Source organism: Apteryx mantelli, chromosome 9 (assembly GCF_036417845.1).
Source record: "Apteryx mantelli isolate bAptMan1 chromosome 9, bAptMan1.hap1, whole genome shotgun sequence".
Taxonomy (NCBI): Eukaryota; Metazoa; Chordata; class Aves; order Apterygiformes; family Apterygidae; genus Apteryx; species Apteryx mantelli.
Window position 1 is genome coordinate 21295240 of NC_089986.1, and position 21197 is coordinate 21316436.

General features: G+C 44.0%; 1 protein-coding gene across 5 annotated transcripts in view; it reads left to right on the forward strand.

Annotated features, from left to right (window-relative positions):
- Window positions 1-17525, forward strand: part of DOCK10 (dedicator of cytokinesis 10) — a 171995-nt gene extending 154470 nt beyond the window's left edge. For all 5 annotated transcript variants that reach the window (XM_067301916.1, XM_067301913.1, XM_067301915.1 and 2 more), the window contains exons 50-56: window positions 102-215; window positions 6944-7090; window positions 8162-8372; window positions 10710-10900; window positions 11489-11589; window positions 11919-12057; window positions 16843-17525. In XM_067301916.1, the coding sequence (XP_067158017.1) occupies window positions 102-215; window positions 6944-7090; window positions 8162-8372; window positions 10710-10900; window positions 11489-11589; window positions 11919-12057; window positions 16843-16962 (1023 nt within the window). In that variant the 3' untranslated portion in view covers window positions 16963-17525. The remainder of the gene's footprint in view (window positions 1-101; window positions 216-6943; window positions 7091-8161; window positions 8373-10709; window positions 10901-11488; window positions 11590-11918; window positions 12058-16842) is intronic.
- The last annotated feature ends 3672 nt before the right edge of the window (window positions 17526-21197 follow it).

A 21197-nucleotide genomic window follows, 5' to 3' on the forward strand; every position in this document is an offset into this window, starting at 1 on the left:
AAATGTTTAGGAATCCAGTTAAGGCAAGCCCTTCTTGTGTAGAGCCTTGGTGCTGTTTTTTGGAATAAACGCTCTCTCACTCTCTCTGTCTCTTCATCCAGAGATTGTCTGATTTGTACTATGACATCCACCGCTCATACCTGAAGGTTGCAGAAGTAGTGAATTCTGAGAAACGTCTGTTTGGGCGATACTACCGGGTTGCGTTTTATGGGCAGGTAAGTCAACTTACGTTCCTTTGTCTCAACAGATTCTCAGATTTCAGCCGTGTTCTTCTAATCATAATGTATTTCAAGGAAGCTAAAACAGGGAAACATACTGCAATGAATGGTTGGGCAAAAAGTGCATCGTGGGTCAAACTAAGGAGGATTTTACTCAGAAGAGCATTCGGTTGTATCCGTGTAAACTGCTGCTGTGGTTTTACAGTGGTGTAATGGAGAACAGACATGTATGTCAGCTTTAGTTCACGACTCTCTCAAGCAAAACTGAGACTGAGGCCAGGGCAGTTTTAAGAGTAAAACTTAAATAAAACCAGAGTAACGTCTTTGTTTTCTGATCCTCGTTTCTAGTAGACCTTAAAGCAGAGCTGTATGCAGTAGATCTTTTGTTGCGTTTCTTGCTGACTCTGACTTCTGCTTTCAGGCCCCCTCTGATTCTATGCAATATACTATAGAGTAGTTTTATTCCCTCTGCTGTGCTTCAGCATCCTCAAAGCACTCCCTTGGCATTATTTTGTGCTTTCTCCCATTAGAAACCGTTCTCCCATTAGTGTAGGAGTCCAGCATGTTCTTTTAAGACCTGTTTGGCAAGTGTACGATTTCCTTTACTCTAAAATAATCAGGTGTGTAAACAATAGATTGAGAATCATTCCGTTTGCTAATTAGATTTTAATGCAGAAATTTGCTCTTTTCTCCTTTTGATCTTATTCAAGGCTGTGGTAAGTCTAGTTCTTTTGCATGCTTTGTTTAATTCTCCTCACACATCCTTCATCCTTCCCTGTACTGTTACTTAACATTAACGTTCCTGTGCTCTTGATTCTTCGGTTTGTGCCAGATGAAATAACATTGTTTCGTTCATTGTTGCATCTTAAAAACTAATTTTTGCTTGTTCAGTTACCTGAATTACAAAGCTGTGTCTGTCACCATGTTGCGTGTGCACCGTGGGGCCCAATGCTGTGTCACCTCACCTCAGTGAAAGTTTTTCTCTCGGCTTCACTGGGAGCAGGGTTGGACCTCTTCTTCTGTTGAAAAATTCAGTGTAGCATTAATGCTGTTTGAATGCAAGACTGCTTTCCTGGCCTGTGCAGCAGCTCCAAAGAGTAAGGCTGGTGTGTCAGTCGAAGATCTATTGCCGTTGTGCTTGGAGCCCTCCGGGCAGAGTGAAGCACGTGCCTGACGCTGCCTCCTGGAAGCGAGCAAATTGGGAGTCGGAGGACAGTGACAAAGTCCTGGCTTTTCACGCAGGCTACCAAAACCAAGCTTGCCAAATGTGAGGAGAAAGCAAGCGGCATCTGAGGAAGGGTAGAGCTTTCCTTCTGCCCAGCCTTCCTCAAAATGGGGGCAGCAGAGGAGGAACTGGGATCTCCTACCTACAGCTTTGTGCCAGGGCTCTCCCTCCCAGCGGCAGCGCAGGTGTGTGCCATCCCTCTCAGAAGTCCAAGCCCAGGACTCAAAGCTACCTGTAAGCGGGTAGTCAAGCTGCAGCAGTGCTGTCAAACTGTATTAAAATCTCCATTACAGTGCAAGGACTTTTCAGCTGCCGGTGCCATAAAGGCAACTTCATTTAAACAGCTTTAGTGCTCTAAAGCCTATGATTTTCACAGCTGCCTATTGCTTGGTTTATTCACTGGTGCACATGTATACTGAGCTCTAAATGCAAACAAGCACAGCTTATTTCTTTCCTTTTCCAGAAGAGATTTTATGGGGTAGACAGTGGGACTGCTCTGTTTTGCTTCTTGGAGAGGCATAGTAACAAAAGCGTATGGCACAGTGCAAATAATTAAAGGCAGATAATTCCCATCAATGTTTCTTGTGCCTCACTTACCAAGGAAAATATGACTGGATGCACAGAACTGATTAAGAAATATCCTCAAATGCAGAAGGTTTTCCAATACACCAAGCACCGTATCGGGTATAACGATTATAGGTAAGACTTGACCAGGAAGGAAAGATAGAGAATTGTCTGTTCCCATATGTTGGTTGTCCCTGCATACTTTTCCCTCTGGAAGGTAACCTTTCTGTAGCTCTGTCAGTCCCTTTTCCCGTGTGCCACTTGCTTCCATTTTCACTGCATAGGTGGAAGGAATGTGGCCTTTTGTTCCTTTAATTGCCAAGAGTCCTTGCAGACCTCCAGCCGGTTTCAGTGGCCAATTCATTTAACATGCTGTAAGCAATTCCTTTCTCTGTGTTTCTGGCAGATTTTGCACACTTCTTCCCAAAAGCTAACAGCTGCAGGTTTTACTCATATTAGACAAACAAACCAGTGTAAATGAATATGAACTGCTCTGCTCAGGCCTCTGCAAAGGATTCCGCAGCAGGAAACTCAGTATGTAGGTATGGGATGCTCAGTATGTAGGTATGGGATGCTCAGTATGTAGGTATGGGATGCTCAGTATGTAGGTATGGGATGCTCAGTATGTAGGTATGGAACTCCTTTTCAGTCTTACAGACACATTACTCTGTAAAATACCTGTGGGTAAATACATATGTAAGCACACACATATAAACAATACATTAGTGCACATATGTATTCATTAAACATTTTAGTCATATATAAAAATAATAAATAAATGTTTTATTATATAATAAATCATACTGGTATTTCTTAACCGAAATAAAATACCGAGAAAGCAAATAATGGACAAAAGAATAGTACAAATGCTGTATATATTTTGCAGCATCAGCAGGGAGAATTTTAGGGATTCTTGGCAGGAAAAGAAAATCTGCAGCTGCAAGTGAAAACTGTTCATCTTCATGCAAAGGCCAAGACGGTATTTGGTCACTGCACTGCTGCAGGGACCATCTGGAAGGATGGATTGAACAAATAATGCTGTAGTCCTTAGGGAGGATGTAGTGGGTCCTCTTTACCAGAGCACTTTACGTGCCATTTCAGAGAGCGTGAGATCATGGCTGCTGCGATGCTTCAGACTGCAAGCTCTGGTAAGGGCCTTTGATGGCATCTCATTGCACCACCGAGTGGCCATACTAGTGATGGGCCTGTTCCGATGATTTTATTCACAGACGAGTGTTTTGAGAGGTCAGGATCCTTCTTGTAAAAAAAAGTGCAGCTCTTAAATATGCTGAAGAGCTGAAAACTTGTATTTTGCTGATATACTTAAGGAGTCTTGCTCCTTTTAAAGACTTTTCAGAGCAGTGCTAGGTAAGGGTACAGGTGAGGTTTTGTTCTCTCTCCTATCTGTGCAAGAAATTGTAAAAGTTGGATGGCAGGTTTTCACGGTGGTAAGTGGACAGCAGGGTTTCTCCTGTTTGAAGACCAAAGGATGTTTCTCCTCTTTCAAATGTGATTCAGACTTTCTTACATGATAAAATGGCCACAGTAGTTTCCTTACTGGAGAATGCAACAAGCCCGCTTACCGTAGGAGGTGATGTGGACACTGGCCCACTGATATAGAGGGGAAAGATCCTTTCAAAAACTTTAATTCCTGGCCCTATCAGCTGTAGATGTGTGTTCAGTGTAAAGATGTTTGTGTAATTCTTGCTTTTCCTGTCAAATCAGAAAAAGCACCTCTTTCCTTTCCATAAACGCTCACTGAATGGCTACTTTCATGCGGGTGAGTTTTAACGTTTCAGTGAGGCTTTCAACACAGCCTCCCTAGTCCCACAGCAACCATGTGTTGAGTAACTCCATCTAAAACTACGTTGCTTTCATGATCTTCTTTAAGATGGTGAAAAACTACAACTTCTAGATCTTACCATGCAACAGGATTACGCACCCTCGAAGAACAGCGTGGGCTAGGTTGTCTGTGGCTCTAAGGGAAATCAGCTGTTGAGATGCTCCCCCCCCCCCCCCCCAATCCTAGCGGGATATGTTCCAGTAGGGGTTTGGCCCTGTTTGCCCATTTTAGCCTGTGCAAGTCAGCACTACGGTTCCCTGCTGGGATGCACCTGGCTGCGTAAGATCAGCTGAAAATAAGCAGCAGCTCTGCCTCCCCGCGCCAGCTGCGGGGCCAGGAGGCTTTTCCAGGAGAGAGCCGAGGAGAGTCTTTGATTTCTGGCGAGCCCAGTGGGCTGCGGCGGCGGGCGCGCAAGGAAGGCCAGCCCTTGCAGCACTCCCAGGCTGCCGTTCGCGGGTCACAACTTGACTCTCGGCAAATCCGAGTTCAGCGGAAACCAAAGACCTCTTACCCGGGAGGTCGCTTACCTTCCGTTACGTTTGGCTGACCCATGTAACAGTTCTTGTCTGTGAAGCTGTGTTGTTCTTGCAAGGCAATAACCATCAGTATGAAAGCAATCCAGGGGTGTGCATTGACAACGTGACCTTGGCTGCTTAATGTTTTAAAATTCTTAAACCGGAGGATATTTGGCTCCTAAAAAGCACTTAATCTCACTTTCAGTAGTCTTTGCCAGACATGTAGCATATGGCAGGCAGGATTATTTATAGCTCCCAATTAACTCATGCTTGTCACTTGTCAGTTGAAATACTCTAGAGAGTATGTACTTAAATAATATCCCTTGCATTAGAGGCAAGACGAAATCCGTTAGTTGTTTGGAGGGGGAGGGAAAGAGTAAGCAAAAGCGTTAACACAGATATCATCATAGTGTGCCATGCAGCACTGTGACATTCACAGTACTGTCCAAGGGAGTAAGCTATAGTCTAGCTTGCTGCATGATTAATTTGGAAGACACATTTTGGGGTGTGTGGGGTTTTTTGTTTGTTTTTGTTTGTTTGTTTTTTAATTGAATAATAACAAAGTCAGATGGCTTTTGACAGAAGCGATCCTGAGCAGTGTGTTTGAATAAGATTGCATGCAATGAATGAAGTTTTCAGCTGTTTTCACCTAAAGCAGTTTTGTGTCGGTGGAAACAAGATCAGAAACCAGGTTACAATCCTGCGGATCCTTTCTCTGGGAAATCAACAGAAAGTCGATTGCCTGCCCAGCTTGGTAAATGTTTATGGGGAGGATGTTAGCTTTTGAGCTCTAGATTTGTCTTTTAATGACCTGTGAAGTTCCTTACTTGTGTGTGGAGTTTAATTGATAATACTGTTAAATGGCGCTGCGCTAGAAGGTCACTGTGAAACTGCGCGAGGATGATGTCAGACAAGCCGCTGGTGCTGGTGCTGGCCTTTTGCTGCTGGTAATGCCCACAGCGCACTTTGCACTCGCCCAATTAGCAAAGACAAATTTCCTTGCCCTGACTGAAGGGAAGATGCAGGTATATTTTAATCCCTGTTGGAATAAAGCTTAGGGCCTTATTCCTAAACACACATGGAAATTTATAGCTAATTTATCTTAATTCTTCTATGTACTTCTTGTAAATATTTGCCTACACTATAATTTTAGTAAACAAATCTTTTCTGCCTTTTTTTTTTTTTTTTTTTTTTTTGACCAAAGCTGCATTATACTTCAACACGAAAAGGCTGTTTTTTGCGTGAGTGCCTTCCATGGAGATTTTGGAGACAGCTCATGTTGTTCATTGGTGCTCCTCTGTTTTTCGACAGAACTCAGTTTGCCAAGGCGCGCAGTAGGGCTGGGCGCGCGAGCCGCCTCGCGGTTAAGTTTAAAGGGCCTTGGGTCTAACATCACTAACGCCGTCTGCCTTTCCCCTTCGGGGCCGGTCCCCTGGGCTGCTTCCCGTTCAGGTGAAGGAGGGAGCGTTTGGGCCCAGCTGCGGTGTTTAACCCTGCCGAAATCCCAGGCGGAAGCGGGCCCCGGCAGGGCAGAAGGCAGCCCCTGCTCGAGCGGCCGATGCCCTCTGCGCCCGGGGGGCCCGGCTGGGCGCTCGCCGTGCGTGTAGCAGACGAGTGCGTCTCAGCCGCACGGGAGGCCACGTTAGGTTGCTTTTCTGAGGTCAGCGTTCTTTCTGGAGCCTGTCGGGTTCCTGCTCAGCTCTTCAATGGAGCTTTTTGTTAAAGCTCTGCCAGTTGCATCCGGTGCAATAAGTAAATGACCTTAACAAGATTGGGCTTTTTTGCAGAGGAGCACAGTCTCTGTGGTTTTTTCTTTTTCTTTTTTTTTTTATGTAAATAATTTATTAATTGTCTGTGAAAACACTGCAATTCCCTCTTGCCTCTGAAGATGCCATCAGAGTTCCTCTTCGTCTGCACCGAAGCAGACTCAGATCAGTTCATTTGTGCTTCCCGTGCGACGGCCGTGCTCGTCATCCTGGGGACGTGGTTTTGCAGCGCCAGTGGGCTGCCGGGGCCCGGGCAGCCCAGGGCCAGGCGCAGCAGCCACTGCGGCGGCTCCGCTTGTGCATGGCTCATAGGTGGGATGTGCCAGGAGGTGGCGTGCTGCACACAGCCCAGACCCAGCTCTGCACCCCTGTAACAAGTGCTAAACGCATGTCTAATAGCCAAAAGTGTTTGCAGAGTGTTTCAGAAATAGTTTAAATTAACTAGATGATTTTAACCAGATGATAAAATATTTTTAATGTCCAATTTCGAATTCATTAGGGTTTCTTTGTCATTCACATAGTGCAGCATTCTAGAGAAAGCACTGCCACTGTTTAAAGCACTAGATATATTAATAAATGTGTATGAGTTATTTCCTGGGTAGCTTAGGAGATACTGAACCAATATAAATGTAGACATCTAGGTATGCGTATGCTAGGAGTGGAGAAAGGTAAGCTTTTAACTTAGGTGCCGGAAATGGCATTCTGGAGGCTCCAGCGGATATATAGATGTGCTTGCATTAGGAATGAAGGCTTTCATTCAGGCTTTCTCTGCCTGCTGTGTTCACTGTATCCTTCCATTTCTTTCCACACAGGGTTTTTTTGAAGAGGAGGAAGGTAAAGAGTATATCTATAAAGAACCCAAATTAACAGGCTTGTCTGAGATCTCTCAGAGACTGCTGAAGCTTTATGCAGACAAGTTTGGAATGGAAAACGTGAAGATAATCCAGGATTCCAACAAGGTACGAAAGATGGGCTGTCCCTGTGCAAGGGGGAGACGTGAAAGCACAGTCAGTCAGTAGCATTTATTCTGGAGGGAGCAGTGGGTGTTATGAGAGGGCCACAGTAAAAGAAACACTGACTGCAGGGAGGTGCAAACGGAGCAGAGATCAGACAGGAGCTTCAGCACAAACTGAAGCAAGAGGGAAGCAAGACAAGGGACACTTAAAGATCTGTAAGCTAATCCAGCACACCATGCTCTCTCTGTCCTCTGCCTTGGTTCAGCTGTAATGGTCGCCCTGCGAGGCTCCCACCCTCCTCTGTCGCCTCTGGCCTGCCCCTATATGTGAAAATGAGAATGCAGGCCCTGTGACAGACTGTTTCTGTCCCATGATTTGTGACTTATAATGCAGGTAATGCATGTGGGTAGTACTGCAACACGTCACACCCCTTTGCGCTCTGCCACTGAGCAGGGTTTAGCCCTAAGTCAACAATTGGTGCCTGTGAAATAAGAAGTGGGATTACCCACTGAAACACAGGATCATGTCGTTGTCCTTCACTATGCAGCTTAGCATCGCTCTTTCTGTCAAACAGCTTTGAGACAAACATTTAACGTCAGGATGATAGTGTATCTACGTGTTATCAGGGCTGTCTTTTGAATGAATGTGAACTGAGTGTATACGTGAACTCCTATGGCCTTAGTTTTATAACAAAAAATGATCCTAACGTTATAGCTTGGCAGGTGCTGTATGGAAATGACAGTGCTGTAGCAGGGCATCGCTGTCTCCTGTCAGTGGGAGGAGTGCAAGTGCCACAAATGCAGGTGTTTATCATAACAGAAACCTGCAGAGCCAGGTTGTCTTCTCTCTCATTTAGCCTTTGTCCACTTTCGCTATTAGCTGTATTCAAAAATCCTGCTGTTTTTAGGGGCCTCTTAGTTAAATACCTTTGTATTAATTTGTGGTCTGAATATTACATTTAGAGGTCTTGCTCTTTATCTATAATGCCGCAATAGATAAAAGCATCAGACTGGTAACAGATGCCTTGGCAGTATATCATGCTTAACAGTTTCATTGTTTGCCTCTGTTAAACAGGTCAACCCCAAAGACTTGGATCCAAAATATGCCTATATCCAGGTCACGTATGTCACACCTTTCTTTGAAGAGAAAGAAGCTGAAGATCGAAAGACCGACTTTGAAATGCATCACAACATCAATCGCTTTGTGTTTGAAACACCTTTCACGCTCTCAGGAAAAAAGCACGGAGGAGTAGAAGAGCAGTGCAAGAGACGCACGATCCTGACAAGTACGTTTGCTGCTGCTGCTCCCCCCTCCCAGCTCACCTTTGACGGTCGGCCACAGCAGTGGATAGTGCAAGTTTTTGTGCTAGTTTTTCTGCAGTCAGCGGGCAGAGTATGTTATGCAGAATGATAAGTAATCTTTTCACTGTGTCCTTTTGTAAAGTACACTCTTTCTTACAATCCTGCTGACCATCTTAGGTAAAGTTATTTTCATTTGTGGAATAACCAGCTCTTATTTTTCCTTATTATTGACATCTTACTGCTTTTACGCTGATGTAATTTGGGAGTGGTTCTGCTGGAGGCAGCCTAGCACTCGGAGCCCTTGCTGTTTTCATCACAAACAGGTCAAAGAAAGAGCAAGGCAGGGTGCATATTCTTTTAAGAAGAATAAATCTTAGTGGATATGAATATTTGTTCAAAATGGGAATAGGATACATTATACACTTTTAAAAAGTGAGAGGTAAGTCTTCAGCTCAGTAGGTGCTTTAAGACAGGAATGGATGGAGCACTCTATATGTCTGTTCTTACTGAATCATATTAAACAGAAAATGGTTAGTTCCTCATCATGACTGAAATCTCTTTTTAAAGAGGCATCCTTGAAGCTGCTACTGGAACTTGACCTGCCTGAATTTTGGCTGGGAGCATGAGAACCATCTGAGACACAAGCGTCATTCTTGTGAGCAGCAGTGAACAGAGAGGCCGATGTTCACAGCAAAGGCTCCCGAATGACAGAAAATCCCATTTCCTACTGACTGCAGTTCATATGCTTCCCCCAAAGGGTAAAGTGAGGAAAGCTGCTTACAGTGTAGGCTTAGTCACCTAAAAGTTTTGTTCTGACAAGTCAGAGATGACACACTCATGTCTGGGGACATCTTGTTACATGACACAGCTTTGCTTGTGAGAAGAGGAAAAAAAAGAGCAGCTTATGTGTAGTTTCGCCTGTTGGGGCTTTTTTGGTTTGGTTTTGGTTTGTTTTTTTAAGTGCTTGAGCAGTGCTAGGTGGTTTTAGACATCTGTATTGAAGGAGGTAGCCTCGTGGACTTGAAAGTGCACCCGTTACGATAAGTGTGGCCAAAACGGAGAAGGTTGTTCCTCCAGCAGAACATTTTCCCCAGATTGTTGCATGTTGTTTTCTTCTCCCAGTGGTCTCAGCCAAGCTCCGTCTTCAGCATTACGTGGGAATTTGACCTTTCTCTTCTCCACTGTGTTCCCCCTGGCATTTGCTTCACCTCAGTGCTTTTCTGTAAAGGAAACACCTTTCTTTTTTCCCCTTGGAAAAAATCAAATATATTCATTTGTTGCCTTTGTAAAAAGGAGTGCCCTTAGTTTGAGAAGAAAAAGAGGTTGGCCAATATGCCTGGAGGAGCAGTGGAAGTTTCTTGTGCTTGAGCAGAGGTACAGGTTAGCTGGAGCAGTAACTGTTCAGTGTGTCTCTGTTCAGCGCCCTGCAGCCCATGTTGCGCAGAGAAACCGTCTGGCTGCAGTCTGTGGGTTGCTGGCGCTTCACTGAGCCTGGTTGTAGCTCGTGCTTCCAGCACGGGAAGTCCTTGGTCTCCTGCTGCCCAGGGAAGCAGCCGCCTTGTGGGCTTGAACTCGTTTCGGTCTGAGCTGGCTTGCAGCATATGGTCACCGGAGGAGGGAAGACATAAAAGTTTGGGAGACCTTCCAAAGTGTGTAGGGAAATCGGGGATTGTTAGACAGCACAGCTTAGATCAGATGTAATGTGCAATACTGCATCTCTGCCAGACCCCTTGAGATAAGTGAAAATGGCTCTACTGGAAGGAAATGATTTTGATGATGAATAGCTCCTCTCTCAGCTCCCATTAGAGAATATAACAGTATTTAGGTTGAATGATAAAAGTATTTGCCTGCCTTTTTTTAAGGCTGATGTTTTAATAATTTGTTTAGGGGTGAATAACACTAATTCAGCTAAGCACTGGACTTTCTGCCTCTAACTTGAAACATATTTGGTGGGACTTTTGAGGTGTTTGAAGTTCAGCACAGGCTTATGATTTGCTCCTTTAATTCAGAGGAAGAAATTCATAGATTTTAAAAACTGAGCGGTGGTAGCTTTCTGCCATGTGGATCTGACAGAGCTCAGTAGCAAACAGTGGTGAATTCAAAAGGAAGTACTCTCTCAGTTACAATTGCCTCAAAAATTCATTTTGGACCTGCTGAGTCACTACTGCACATTTGGTGATTAGAACTGTTAATTTTTATTGATAGAAATCAACAAAGTCATAAGCTAATACAACCTAAACCTTTGATTTAATTGTTTTGCTTTCATAATTGCTATCTTGCTTTGGGTGAATTTCTCTGATAAAGTTCTTGCTTTTGAGTAGCCAGTCACTTGTTCCCCTATGTGAAGAAGCGTATTCAAGTCATAAGCCAGACGAGCACAGAGCTGAACCCTATTGAAGTAGCGATTGATGAGATGTCCAAAAAGGTCTCAGAACTCAATCAGCTCTGCATGATGGAGGAGGTGGACATGATCAGGCTGCAGCTCAAACTCCAAGGGAGCGTCAGTGTCAAGGTAATGACAATTTGCCTTTGTTTTTATGTATCTGCCTAAATTTTTATTCTGGGATTTCCATCATTCCAGCCATGCTTTGTCTATTTTATGCTTCTGGACATATCTTTGTTTTCTGGTGCTGCTCTAAAAACTGAAGACAATGGAAATACTTCCATTGGTGTTGAAGTGTGTTGGATTTTATGTGCAACTGTAATTCTGTCAGATCTTCTCTAAATAAATGTTAAGACCTTTCTAATAAGTCCATCTTGTGCCACTTTAAGATACTGCCTGTCACACAGCCAAGCATGCAACTGTATTAAAGGGAGCTTTGTTAGGATTACTTTGGTCATTTCCTTCGAATGTATAGCTTTCTAGATGGTTAGCTGGCTGAGCACCTTCAAAGGCAAGCACAGTTCTTTGGTTTGTGTAAGCTCCCTTTTTCTTAGTAAACTCTTAGGGTTTCATCCAGGCAACAACAAGACTGATCAGATGTTTTTCACACCCACTTGACTGCCTAAGGCCAGCCCCTGGGCCTTAGGATACGAGAGACAGTTACAGGCCGTAATCTTGGCTGTTCTCTGCACCCTAATCTGTGCATCTTTCCCCCAGGTCAATGCAGGACCAATGGCCTATGCTCGAGCTTTTCTTGAAGAAACAAATGCTAAGAGATATCCGGATAATCAAGTTAAGCTTCTGAAGGAAATCTTCAGGTAAATGTTAAGTCTAGACTTGCCACCTGCTGCCTAGTATGAATAAATGACCAAGTAGAGTGACATTAGAGCAGACTGAATCACTGAATTGAACCAGACTGATTTACATCTGCATTTACCCAATCTTACAAATCATTCTCAGGAAAGCATTTACTGAAGTTTTGGTCTATCACATTAGCCTATGTTCCTCTTGATCTGAGGATGAGTTCTGAAATTCACTTCTAACAAGGTATAATTTGCCAGGGGAGGAAGAGAAGTAGTTGTATATACATTTCTTTTTCATTACTAGAATATTTGTATGGTGGTTCTTTGTGTGTTTGTGCTTGTAGGCAGTTTGCAGAAGCATGTGGGCACGCTCTTGATGTCAACGAACGCCTTATTAAGGAGGACCAGTTTGAATATCAGGGAGAAATGAAGTCTCATTATAAGGATATGCTCAGTGAGCTCTCTGCAGTTATGAATGAACAGGTTAGATCATCTATTTAATGGTGGCTGGGGTTGAATGGGGTGGCTGATTGCTTCTTCTGCTGACAAATGAATCTGTAGAACAAAATGCTGGCAGTAAAAACTGGCAGTGCAACAGTCATTGAGCAAACTTACTTCCACTCTTTTTTTTTTAATCCACCTGTATTATATATAATGAATCTGATGAACAAAGACTGTCATTTCTGCCTGTCTTGCTACATATTGAAGAGTTGAATATGTGTGAGACTAAATGAGAACTGAGGTCTAGAGGCATGAGAAGATAATCAATTAAGCTAGTATTTTATGATTTGCTTGCTTTATCCTAAAGCTGTGATGCAAGTATTTAATTAAAATAGAAAATTGCTTTTAGGACCAAGCTTATAACTGGAGGAGATATCTTTATAGTTTCTATTTGTATTCAGCTTTCAGAGCAAGAAGGAGTTGTTGGGGTTTTTTTTGTTTGTTTTTTTTAATGCTGTGTCAAAATATATGCCAGGTTGAAGCTCTGTTTCAAGTGTTAGCAATTTCAGAAAGATTAGCGTGCATGGCTATATTATATAATATGCATCCCAAAATTCTCAACTGGACTTCAGTTCTCACTTGCAGCTATTCCATTATTGTGTCTGTGCAGACACTTTATTTACGTTTTCTCATTTAATTTAAATAATAATTGAGTGATTCTACCCACTAAAGTGGAAATTAAAGCCTGCTTAATTTTTTCTCTGCATGGTTGTGTGTAGACCACCTGCGATTGCACCTGAGAAATATTTATTCTCTAATAATTGCAGTGCACTTCCGGGTGTCTATAGCACACGCAAGCACTGTATACACTTACTTTGTTTAACTATTGGTATCCATGACAGCATCTCACAGAAGAGTGTCTAAGTCACGTCCCATTGGACCATACCATATTATTCATCTTCACATATGAGGAGAATAACAATTTCCCTCGATTTTTTTGCTCCATTGTTGTTATTACTGTGGTATCAAGCTAAATTTTCATAGGGTGTAAACGTGTAATTGCGTTGAAGGCCTGGTGCATGCCAGGTAAGAATGCAGCCCAGCGGTGGCGGTTGCTGTTTTGCAAATTGTGCTTCTTTCCTGGTTAGGAGTATAAGGCCTTGTGAATCTCACGCATTCCATTAATGTTATTATAATTAATATTTATCAGATTGTTTGTTACATTAAACATGTAAGTGTTAAGAGCATCATTTATTATTCACTGTTCATACTTCTCCTGTGGAAGATATTTTTGCAATCCTGTCAATGTGCAGAGACGCATGACTTATGTGAACTACTGTTCCCCACAAAAATGAAAAATGAATATTAAATTAGTTGTGATAATAACTAACAGCCCATAAGTTTCAGTGTTCATAAAATATATTCAGTAAATGCTATTAAATACTTGCACCTTTATTCATTTTCATATCAGTGAGCTCTGAGGTTTCTTCATGTAATTGGAGACTAAATATTACAAAATTACTTGTGCATAACTATATTAATATGTTGATATGTAATGTTAATACATTACATTTAATAACATCAGAGTTCATCCAGCAAAAAACTGTCTTCTGTTTAATCAAAATCAACATACTCTGAAAGTCCCTACTGAAAACTAGCCTCCCCCTGGCCTTCCCTGTGGGGCAACTTTTTAAATGAAAGCCCAGTTTTCCGAGCAGGATGGCTTTTTGGCACAGCTCTAGTCCTCTTGCAATGCATGACCTCCCTACTTCTCAGCAGAGCATTGGCCCCAGACAAATGACATGCTGTAGATTGTAGCTGAAATATTTATCTCTCTGTTGGAAAGCTTGCAGCTCTGCCCTCGCTGCACTGTTCCTTACCATGATAGTGAGATTTGCCATCTTTCCCACTGTTGTATTCAAGAGGGTTGTGTTTGCTCATCCACCGGTAGTGACTCTTTCATCACCATATGTTTTTTCTCTTCTCTGTTTTGTTGTGTTTTTCTTTTCTGACAGCTCTGTCATGGTCCTTGCTTATACAGCTTCTCTTCTTCCCTGTCTAACATTTCCCTCAATACTATAGCCAAAAGTGGTATGTTCATTTTTCTTACATCTACTTTTTCATTTAATGTCATGTACTTTTCTCACTTGCTGATTTTCCTACATGGTATGTTCATTTAGTTCCATGTCTAATGACTCCCTTGGTCAGGGAGTTCAAACAAAAAAGCCAGGGTGTATGTGAGCTCCTCTCCATGAACACATTTGAGACATGTTCCCTCAACTCTTAGGATCCTAGTCCTGACCTTGGGGAGGTTGGTGGGGCAGGTCCACAGCAGCCTCCTAATGCCAAAGCACCTGCCAGAAGCCACATGGTGCAGCAGCAGCAGCAGAGGTGATGGGATGGGGGCCAGGAGCCAACGCAGCAGAAAGTGCCCTGGAGATTGAGGTTTGATCGATTAAACCAAGCCTGCCCACCACCCTGCATATAGGTGTAATTACAACTCAGGTTTAGCTGTGCTCTGGGTGCCATGGAGGGTGCCGGCTTGGTGCCTTTGCGCAAGCCTGGATTTTTGCAGCCCAGAAAGATTGGGTACAGCCCTGCGCAGCAGCAGCTGTCCCAAGCTTTATTCTTCTTATGCCCTTGGGAAGTGCTTTGGATTTGAATTATAGGTGGGTTAAGTTGGCCGTGTGAACAGAAAGCATGCGTGCCATAGAGTCTCCTTGGGCTCAGCTGTGCTCTCTGGCTGTCATTGCAGCTTTTGCTGATTTTGCTGGAAGCTGCCAGGGAGTATCTGAGGCACAAATGACTGCTATTTATCCAGATTTGCATGGATACTACCACCTAGTTTTTAAACACAATATAATCAGATTTCAGAAAAGGTGAAAAGGAGAAGAGACAGTACACAGAACCTATCAGTTTAAATAGTCTCCTGACATTTTCATGAAGTCAGACTCAGTCTTTGTGCTAGTGCCTGAGACACCAGGAGCTAAGAGTGCCTGTGAAGCTGAGTGGAATGAAGAAAGTAAAATATAAATGGTCAAAAGCAAAATGGGTTTTTAGGGCCAAATTTTAACTTCTCAGAAAAAGGGGGGGGGACAGAAATAGGCAAAATTTGAGGCTATTGTACTGTGCATACGAAGTTGTTCTTTCATGTATGTGCATTGTATGTGTGCCCAAGCATGCTCGATTGCAAAATTAACTGCATTTCAAACAGTCTTTTCCATGCAAGATTTCATTTGTATAATTGTTGCTAATTAAGAGCCAAGTTCTTCTGCTTTAAAGAGATCTGAGAATTAGGGAGTACCTGCAAAAAATGCAATGTGAAACTTCGGGTCTGGCCCAATTTATGCAGTGTTCTCCTCTAATGCCTGTATGTGTGATTTGGGGAAAAGCGGTGGAGATGGTGCTTTAAAACCTTTCATCTTACTCATCTTCATTCTTAGAGGGCAGGGGAGACTTTTGTTTTCAGCAAATGGAGATGTTGCACCCAGAATCACTCAACGTTTCTAACCCTCCCAACTAGATAATGTTTATTGCATGAGTCCTGGGAAAAATGAAAAATGCTTCCTTCAGTCATTCCTCTGTCAGAAGATCCCCATTTTGGGGGGATGCGGTGGCAGCTGATGCATGAATCATAACCAGAATGTCTCCCAGCTCGTGCTGTGATCTGGCTGGCTTAGCACACAAACAGCTCTGTGGTTAGCACTTTAGGCGCAGGCGTTAAATCAAGTGGTGGCACAACTGACAGGCAGCAAAACCTCATGAGCAAAGGGAGGGGATACGGAGACCTGCAGATGGAGTCCTAGGCACCCCTGGCCCAGCAGGTCCCTACTTTAGTTCCCCTGCATGTGAAATGGTGCATTGCTAGTGCCTACCTTTGCAAAGCACTGACCGTGTTGAGCTGGGATATCCCAAATAACGGCAAACGCCTGGGCAACGTGGGCAGCGGGAGCCCAACGTGCAGTCACACGCTTGGACATGGGCAGCGCTGCCACAAGACCTCAGCTCTGGTCCTCCCTGCAGCGCGGGGTCATCTTGAGCTGACGCCGCTGGTGTCCCTGTTGCTGGAGGGGAGGGTGGTGGTGGCCACGTTTCTTCTGTGAGTGCTCCAGTGTGTTGCCTCTGGGACAAAGGCAGGTTGTCAATCTGCCTTTATTGAAGTAGGAAAAATAGCTATGACTACGGCTAATTGGAACTTATTTAGAGTAAAACCTTCCTCAAGCAAGACTGCAAATAGGACAGCGCAAAGCAAGTTTTGCTGCTGCTTCTCTATGAGCATGCAGCTCTGTCCACAGCTCAGCTTGGCCTGCCTGTTCTCATTCCAATAAATTGGCTCAAATTCAGCTATCAGGCATATTTTTGCAGCTCCCCTACGTTTTAAGCTCAGCAGGATTCCTGCATGCCCAGAACAACTGTACGGACAGAGCTGGGCCTGTACAGTAGACGCTAGTGAAGATGATGTGCCTGTACCACAGTCAGTAGATGCCAAGTTTATAAAACATAGGCGACTTCTCAGTTGCGTTTGCATGAGAGTTGTCAGAGGAACGTGTCTAGGCAACAGCGTGAAGCGCTGCTCGGCAGGAGCCGGTGACTCCACCCCGGGGCCCCTCTGAACCCCGCGCTCAGGGGCTGTTTGTCCTCTCGCTGCAGCCTTCGGGCAGCTCGGGGTCCCCAAGCAGAGGTCGTCTTCCTCTGTCAGGTTGTTAGCATCACCGTGTAATAAACCAAATATAAGAAGTCACTGATTAGAGAATAAGCACTTAAGAAACCCAGATATTTAGATCGCTCTCACTGTTGCATCTTTTTTATCTTTTTTTTAATGAAAAGATTGCATACAAGGAGGATTCAGCAAAGCAGCAAGGAATGGAGCGCACGTACTCGCGAGTCATCCATAGAGGCAGCTCGGCAGCGCCGGGAGCAACAAGCCCCTCAAACCCGGATGCTTGACTGAGGCACAGGACACGCGGGCCTCGGGAGGACCTTTTTTTTTTTTTTCCTTTTAGATTAGTAATACTGAAAATTAATTTGATCATGGACAATGCCAAGAAAAGGATTTGTGGGTTATAATTTTAATTTATTGGAAGTCTTCATGGTGATATTTTTTAAAACTGCAAGCTTTTTTTTGTCTGCCCCAATATTTGCACATTTCCTATCTTTTTTCGGTTGTTGATTTTTGTTTTTGAGCAATCTTTATTAAGCCAGGCTGATCATGAAACTTCCATTGAACAGATAGCTATGCGGCAAACCCTAAGTTTGCTATAAATTATAATATATCTAATACTAAGTCCTAGTATACATATATTTTAAAGGTCAGAGTGACTGTTTTATAACATTTAAGTCTATTGCAATTGTAAATAGAAGATGTGTAAAATACGTCATTTTTACAAAATTAAAAAAAATCTTTTTAGTTAATTATGACAGTACTAAGAATATGGATAACATTTCAGTTACCATTATATTAAAATATTTGTGTATGTGTATAAAAACGTCCACAAAACTGTCTCTTTGGAGACCTGCGTGTGGGGTCGTGTCTGTGCCGGCACTTTCCGGAGCGGCGGCCGTGGGGACGCCCGGCGCGTCCGGGGAGCCGGCTGCGTCGCGGCCGCTACCGGGGCGGCGTATCGTCGTCGCCCGATCGGGGTGCTGAACCGAGGCCTCGCCGGGAGGCGGGAGCCCCTTTCGGCACCGCTGCCCAGCGGCGCGCGCGGCTCCCTTGCGGCTGGAGATCCAGGTGCGCGGGGAGCCCGTGGGCCCCTCGCTGGGTGTCCCGGTGCCCTGGTGGAGCTGGTCCACCTGCTCTCCGTGAATCCCCTCAGCCCCCGTGCCCGGGGCTCCTTCCTCTGCCCTTGGAGGAAGGTGCCTGGTGTAGGGGTGTCTCTCCGCCCTCTGCACACGGATGCCGGGATCCCCGTCGCCGGCAGCTCGCGGCTGGGGAGCCTGGAGGAAGGCTGTGGCCTGCCCTGCAGGGAAGGGCCCAGGGCGGCCTCTTAACCTCACGCCGCACGTGTGCGCGCGGGACTAGCGCTCCCGCCTCGCCGCTGCCTGCTGCACGCGCGTGCTGTCGCGGCGCCACAGCTCTGCGGTTCCTCGGAGAAGGCTTTGCCGAGAGCTGAGATGGATACGGTGCCCTTTCTCGGGGGTGGGAGGGAGCCGCGGGCATGTGCCTGCGGACAGCCCAAACCCATCCCTCCCAGCTCCGTTATCACACCTGCGTTTCCATATGTGTTCATGGGGGTTTTCTTGCCTTCGCTTAGATAAAACTTGGCGATGCAGATGAGTGACTTGCGTGCAGTCATTCAGCTGGCTCTGCCTGCACCTGATTTCTCTTCCTTTGGTGTGATGGCTGCGTAAGCTCGTGGCCACCCTTCCCCCCCACACACAGCGATCGCTAGCTGTGCTGAAAGGACTTGCTTCTGGCCCAGTCACCGATCTGCTGCAGCAGGACAGGGGAGGCAAGTCCCCGACCACTGAATCATCGGGCCGTGGTCTCTCTTATGTGCACGGGGGTGGCTTCGTTTTTTCAGGTAAGTTGGTCTCACTGGGTTCATCCCAAGGATTCATTTTGCATTTACTGTGATTTATGTTTATGGATGGGTACTTCAAAAGCCATCCAGGTGATTTGGATACAGACTGTTTCTAATGACTATTCACAAAAATTGATCAGCTAAATTTGGTGGGCATCTTTGGAAATAACCTATTTTGCAAAAGCATGTTTTGTGTTGAGGGAATGTTGCAAACTGACGTTAGGCTGATCTTGAGCCAAGCTGTGGTCTGGAAAGCAGAGAGGTAAGGAGATCCCTGGATTGTTTGCTCCATAGCTCGCACGCAAAATGGGTTTAACTTATAAGTCTAAGGGTTGTGGGGTGTTCTTCTTTTCTCTTTTCTTTTCTTTTCTTTTCTTTTTCCCCAAGCTGCCAGCTTTGAAACCTCCTCTGCAGATTTGAAAATCCAGCCCGCATTCTCGCAGTTACCTTATTGCTGGTATTAAAGATGCTCAGACTTGAATTTAGCTGGGTTGTCATTTCAGATGGCTCTTTCTCTCCTGCCGTGTTCAAGCATTTTCAAAATAGTTGCAGGAAAGCAATTAGAAAACATTAGCTCTGAACCAGGGTGGCAACAGGGAGAGAAAGCAAAGTATTAAACAGTGATTTGTCTCAGCCTTTGAGGAGAACGGTAGAAATGTGTAAGGCAGCTCCTACCTTTTGAATGAAAGATGTGAGGCTGGAAAATTATTTCAAAGACATGGCTTGGCCCTTTGCTGCCATAAAGTTTAACTACCAAAACCGCAGAGAAGAGATGTGTCAGAGCTGAATCCAGCATCCGCTCTGACCCGTGGGCTATAAAAAATGTAACGCAACTAAAAGGTATTTAATACATCAATGTCTGTTGTGAATTGCATGCAACAGAGTATACACTGTAAGGGCTGTTTTCATACAATCACTGCTTTTCAAGCTTTTAGGATTTCATGAGGTCCACACCACTTTTTTTCTGCCAAAAAAGTATATAAATTTGCTTTCTGAAACTCATTTTGTTTAAGGCAACCACTAGAATACATTCAGCCATTCTCTGGGTGAAGATTTTATCCAGTGAAAGGTAATAAACAATTTCACAGTGTATTCTTACAGCTGGGTTTATTTTTCAGACACTTCTGAAAGTGATTGTCTGGACTTATCTTTTTTTCAATATTAGGATGGAATTTTCCTCCAAAAAATGAGCAACTTTTTTGTCATTTATTTTCTTTCATGCTTTAATAATCAGCTGAAGGCAGGTAAAATGCACAGAAAGCAGTTTAGGAAAGGAGGCTGGACAAGGCAGAGAGCGTGTACAACAGAAGATGCGTTTTCTAAGCGCTAAAGTTTGTAGGTTTTATTTTCACTGCAGGATGGAGAGTGCCGCAGTGGCAGGAGCATTAACGTCACAGGGGACCGGACAAAGGCGGTGGTGAGAAATGCTGGAGTCAAAATTTTGTTAATTGTGCTGCTTGGGGAAAAAAAAAAAAAAAAAGAGGAATAACTTAAAGATGGACAGTGAACACAGCTGCCTGTACTACCTCAAGTCTTCATCTATGTTCTTGATAATGTGTAAATTGCATAGGCGTTTAACTTCGCAGATGAAACTTTGACAGCAAGACGGCATACACAAGTATGTATTACACAAATGACTGATTTTTAGGCTACAAGCAAGATTATTAACAGGCAAAAAATTATGCTTATGTGCTAGTAGTTGATTTAGGACTAGCTGTTGATATCCTTGTTGGTACTCGGCATATCATCTCTTTCATGTTCAAATTACTTGTCTAAGAGTGAAAATCCCCTTTTTTCCCCGTTGCACCTTCATGGCTTTCAAATGCAGGCTGAGAAGCTGCAAAACAGAAGAGCCACAGTTACAGGAGAGGAATATTGCATCTTCATGTAGCTGCTGGAATGAATCCGAGTTTGATCCTTTGCATCTGTGACAAGGGGCTAGGAATGAGCAGGATGGCTGAGTGTGGTGGGCTCCTCTCCAAGAGAGCCGGGGCCAGGCAGGTTGTCTTGGCCTCTTTGGGTCTGTCATGCTGGAAAGTGATAAATGTCTTCATTTCGATACTGTGTGCTGAAATATTTTTTTATTGTTTATTGTCCTGTTTGCAACAGATTTGTGAAGGGTTGATATCTTAAGATGAGCAATCAAGCCAGGAGCCAATTATCCATAAATTAACTATGACTAGATTTTTTTCACTACATTCTTATTCCTTTTGTGCCCTGTGATGTGACTCTGATGTTGCTGAAGAGATGAAATATTCTGCTACTTGACGTGCAACAAGCTTATTTTCAAATTTTATTTGTATAAGAAATTATGTCCCTCTTTGCATTTATGACTAGGAGAATGCTCTTGGTGTCCTGCTGTGTTTCCATGTTGAGATTTGAAGAAGGTACGTGGATTTTTAAGGCAACGTGCTATCTTGACACTGTGTACAAAAGTAGTCTGACAGCGTAGACGGGTGGTGGTTTCTCCCAGGGTGTTGTTAAGATTTTCAGGAAATGCTAACATCTACCTTCATGGCATCTCAGTTAAATATAAGAAAAAAGAACCACTTGTAGTGTATTTGGGGTCTATTTGTGCTTCTGTAGATACCATTTTAAAATACCATTTTATGTTAGGTTTGATTCACAGATAAATTTCATGAAGAGTTAATAAATACA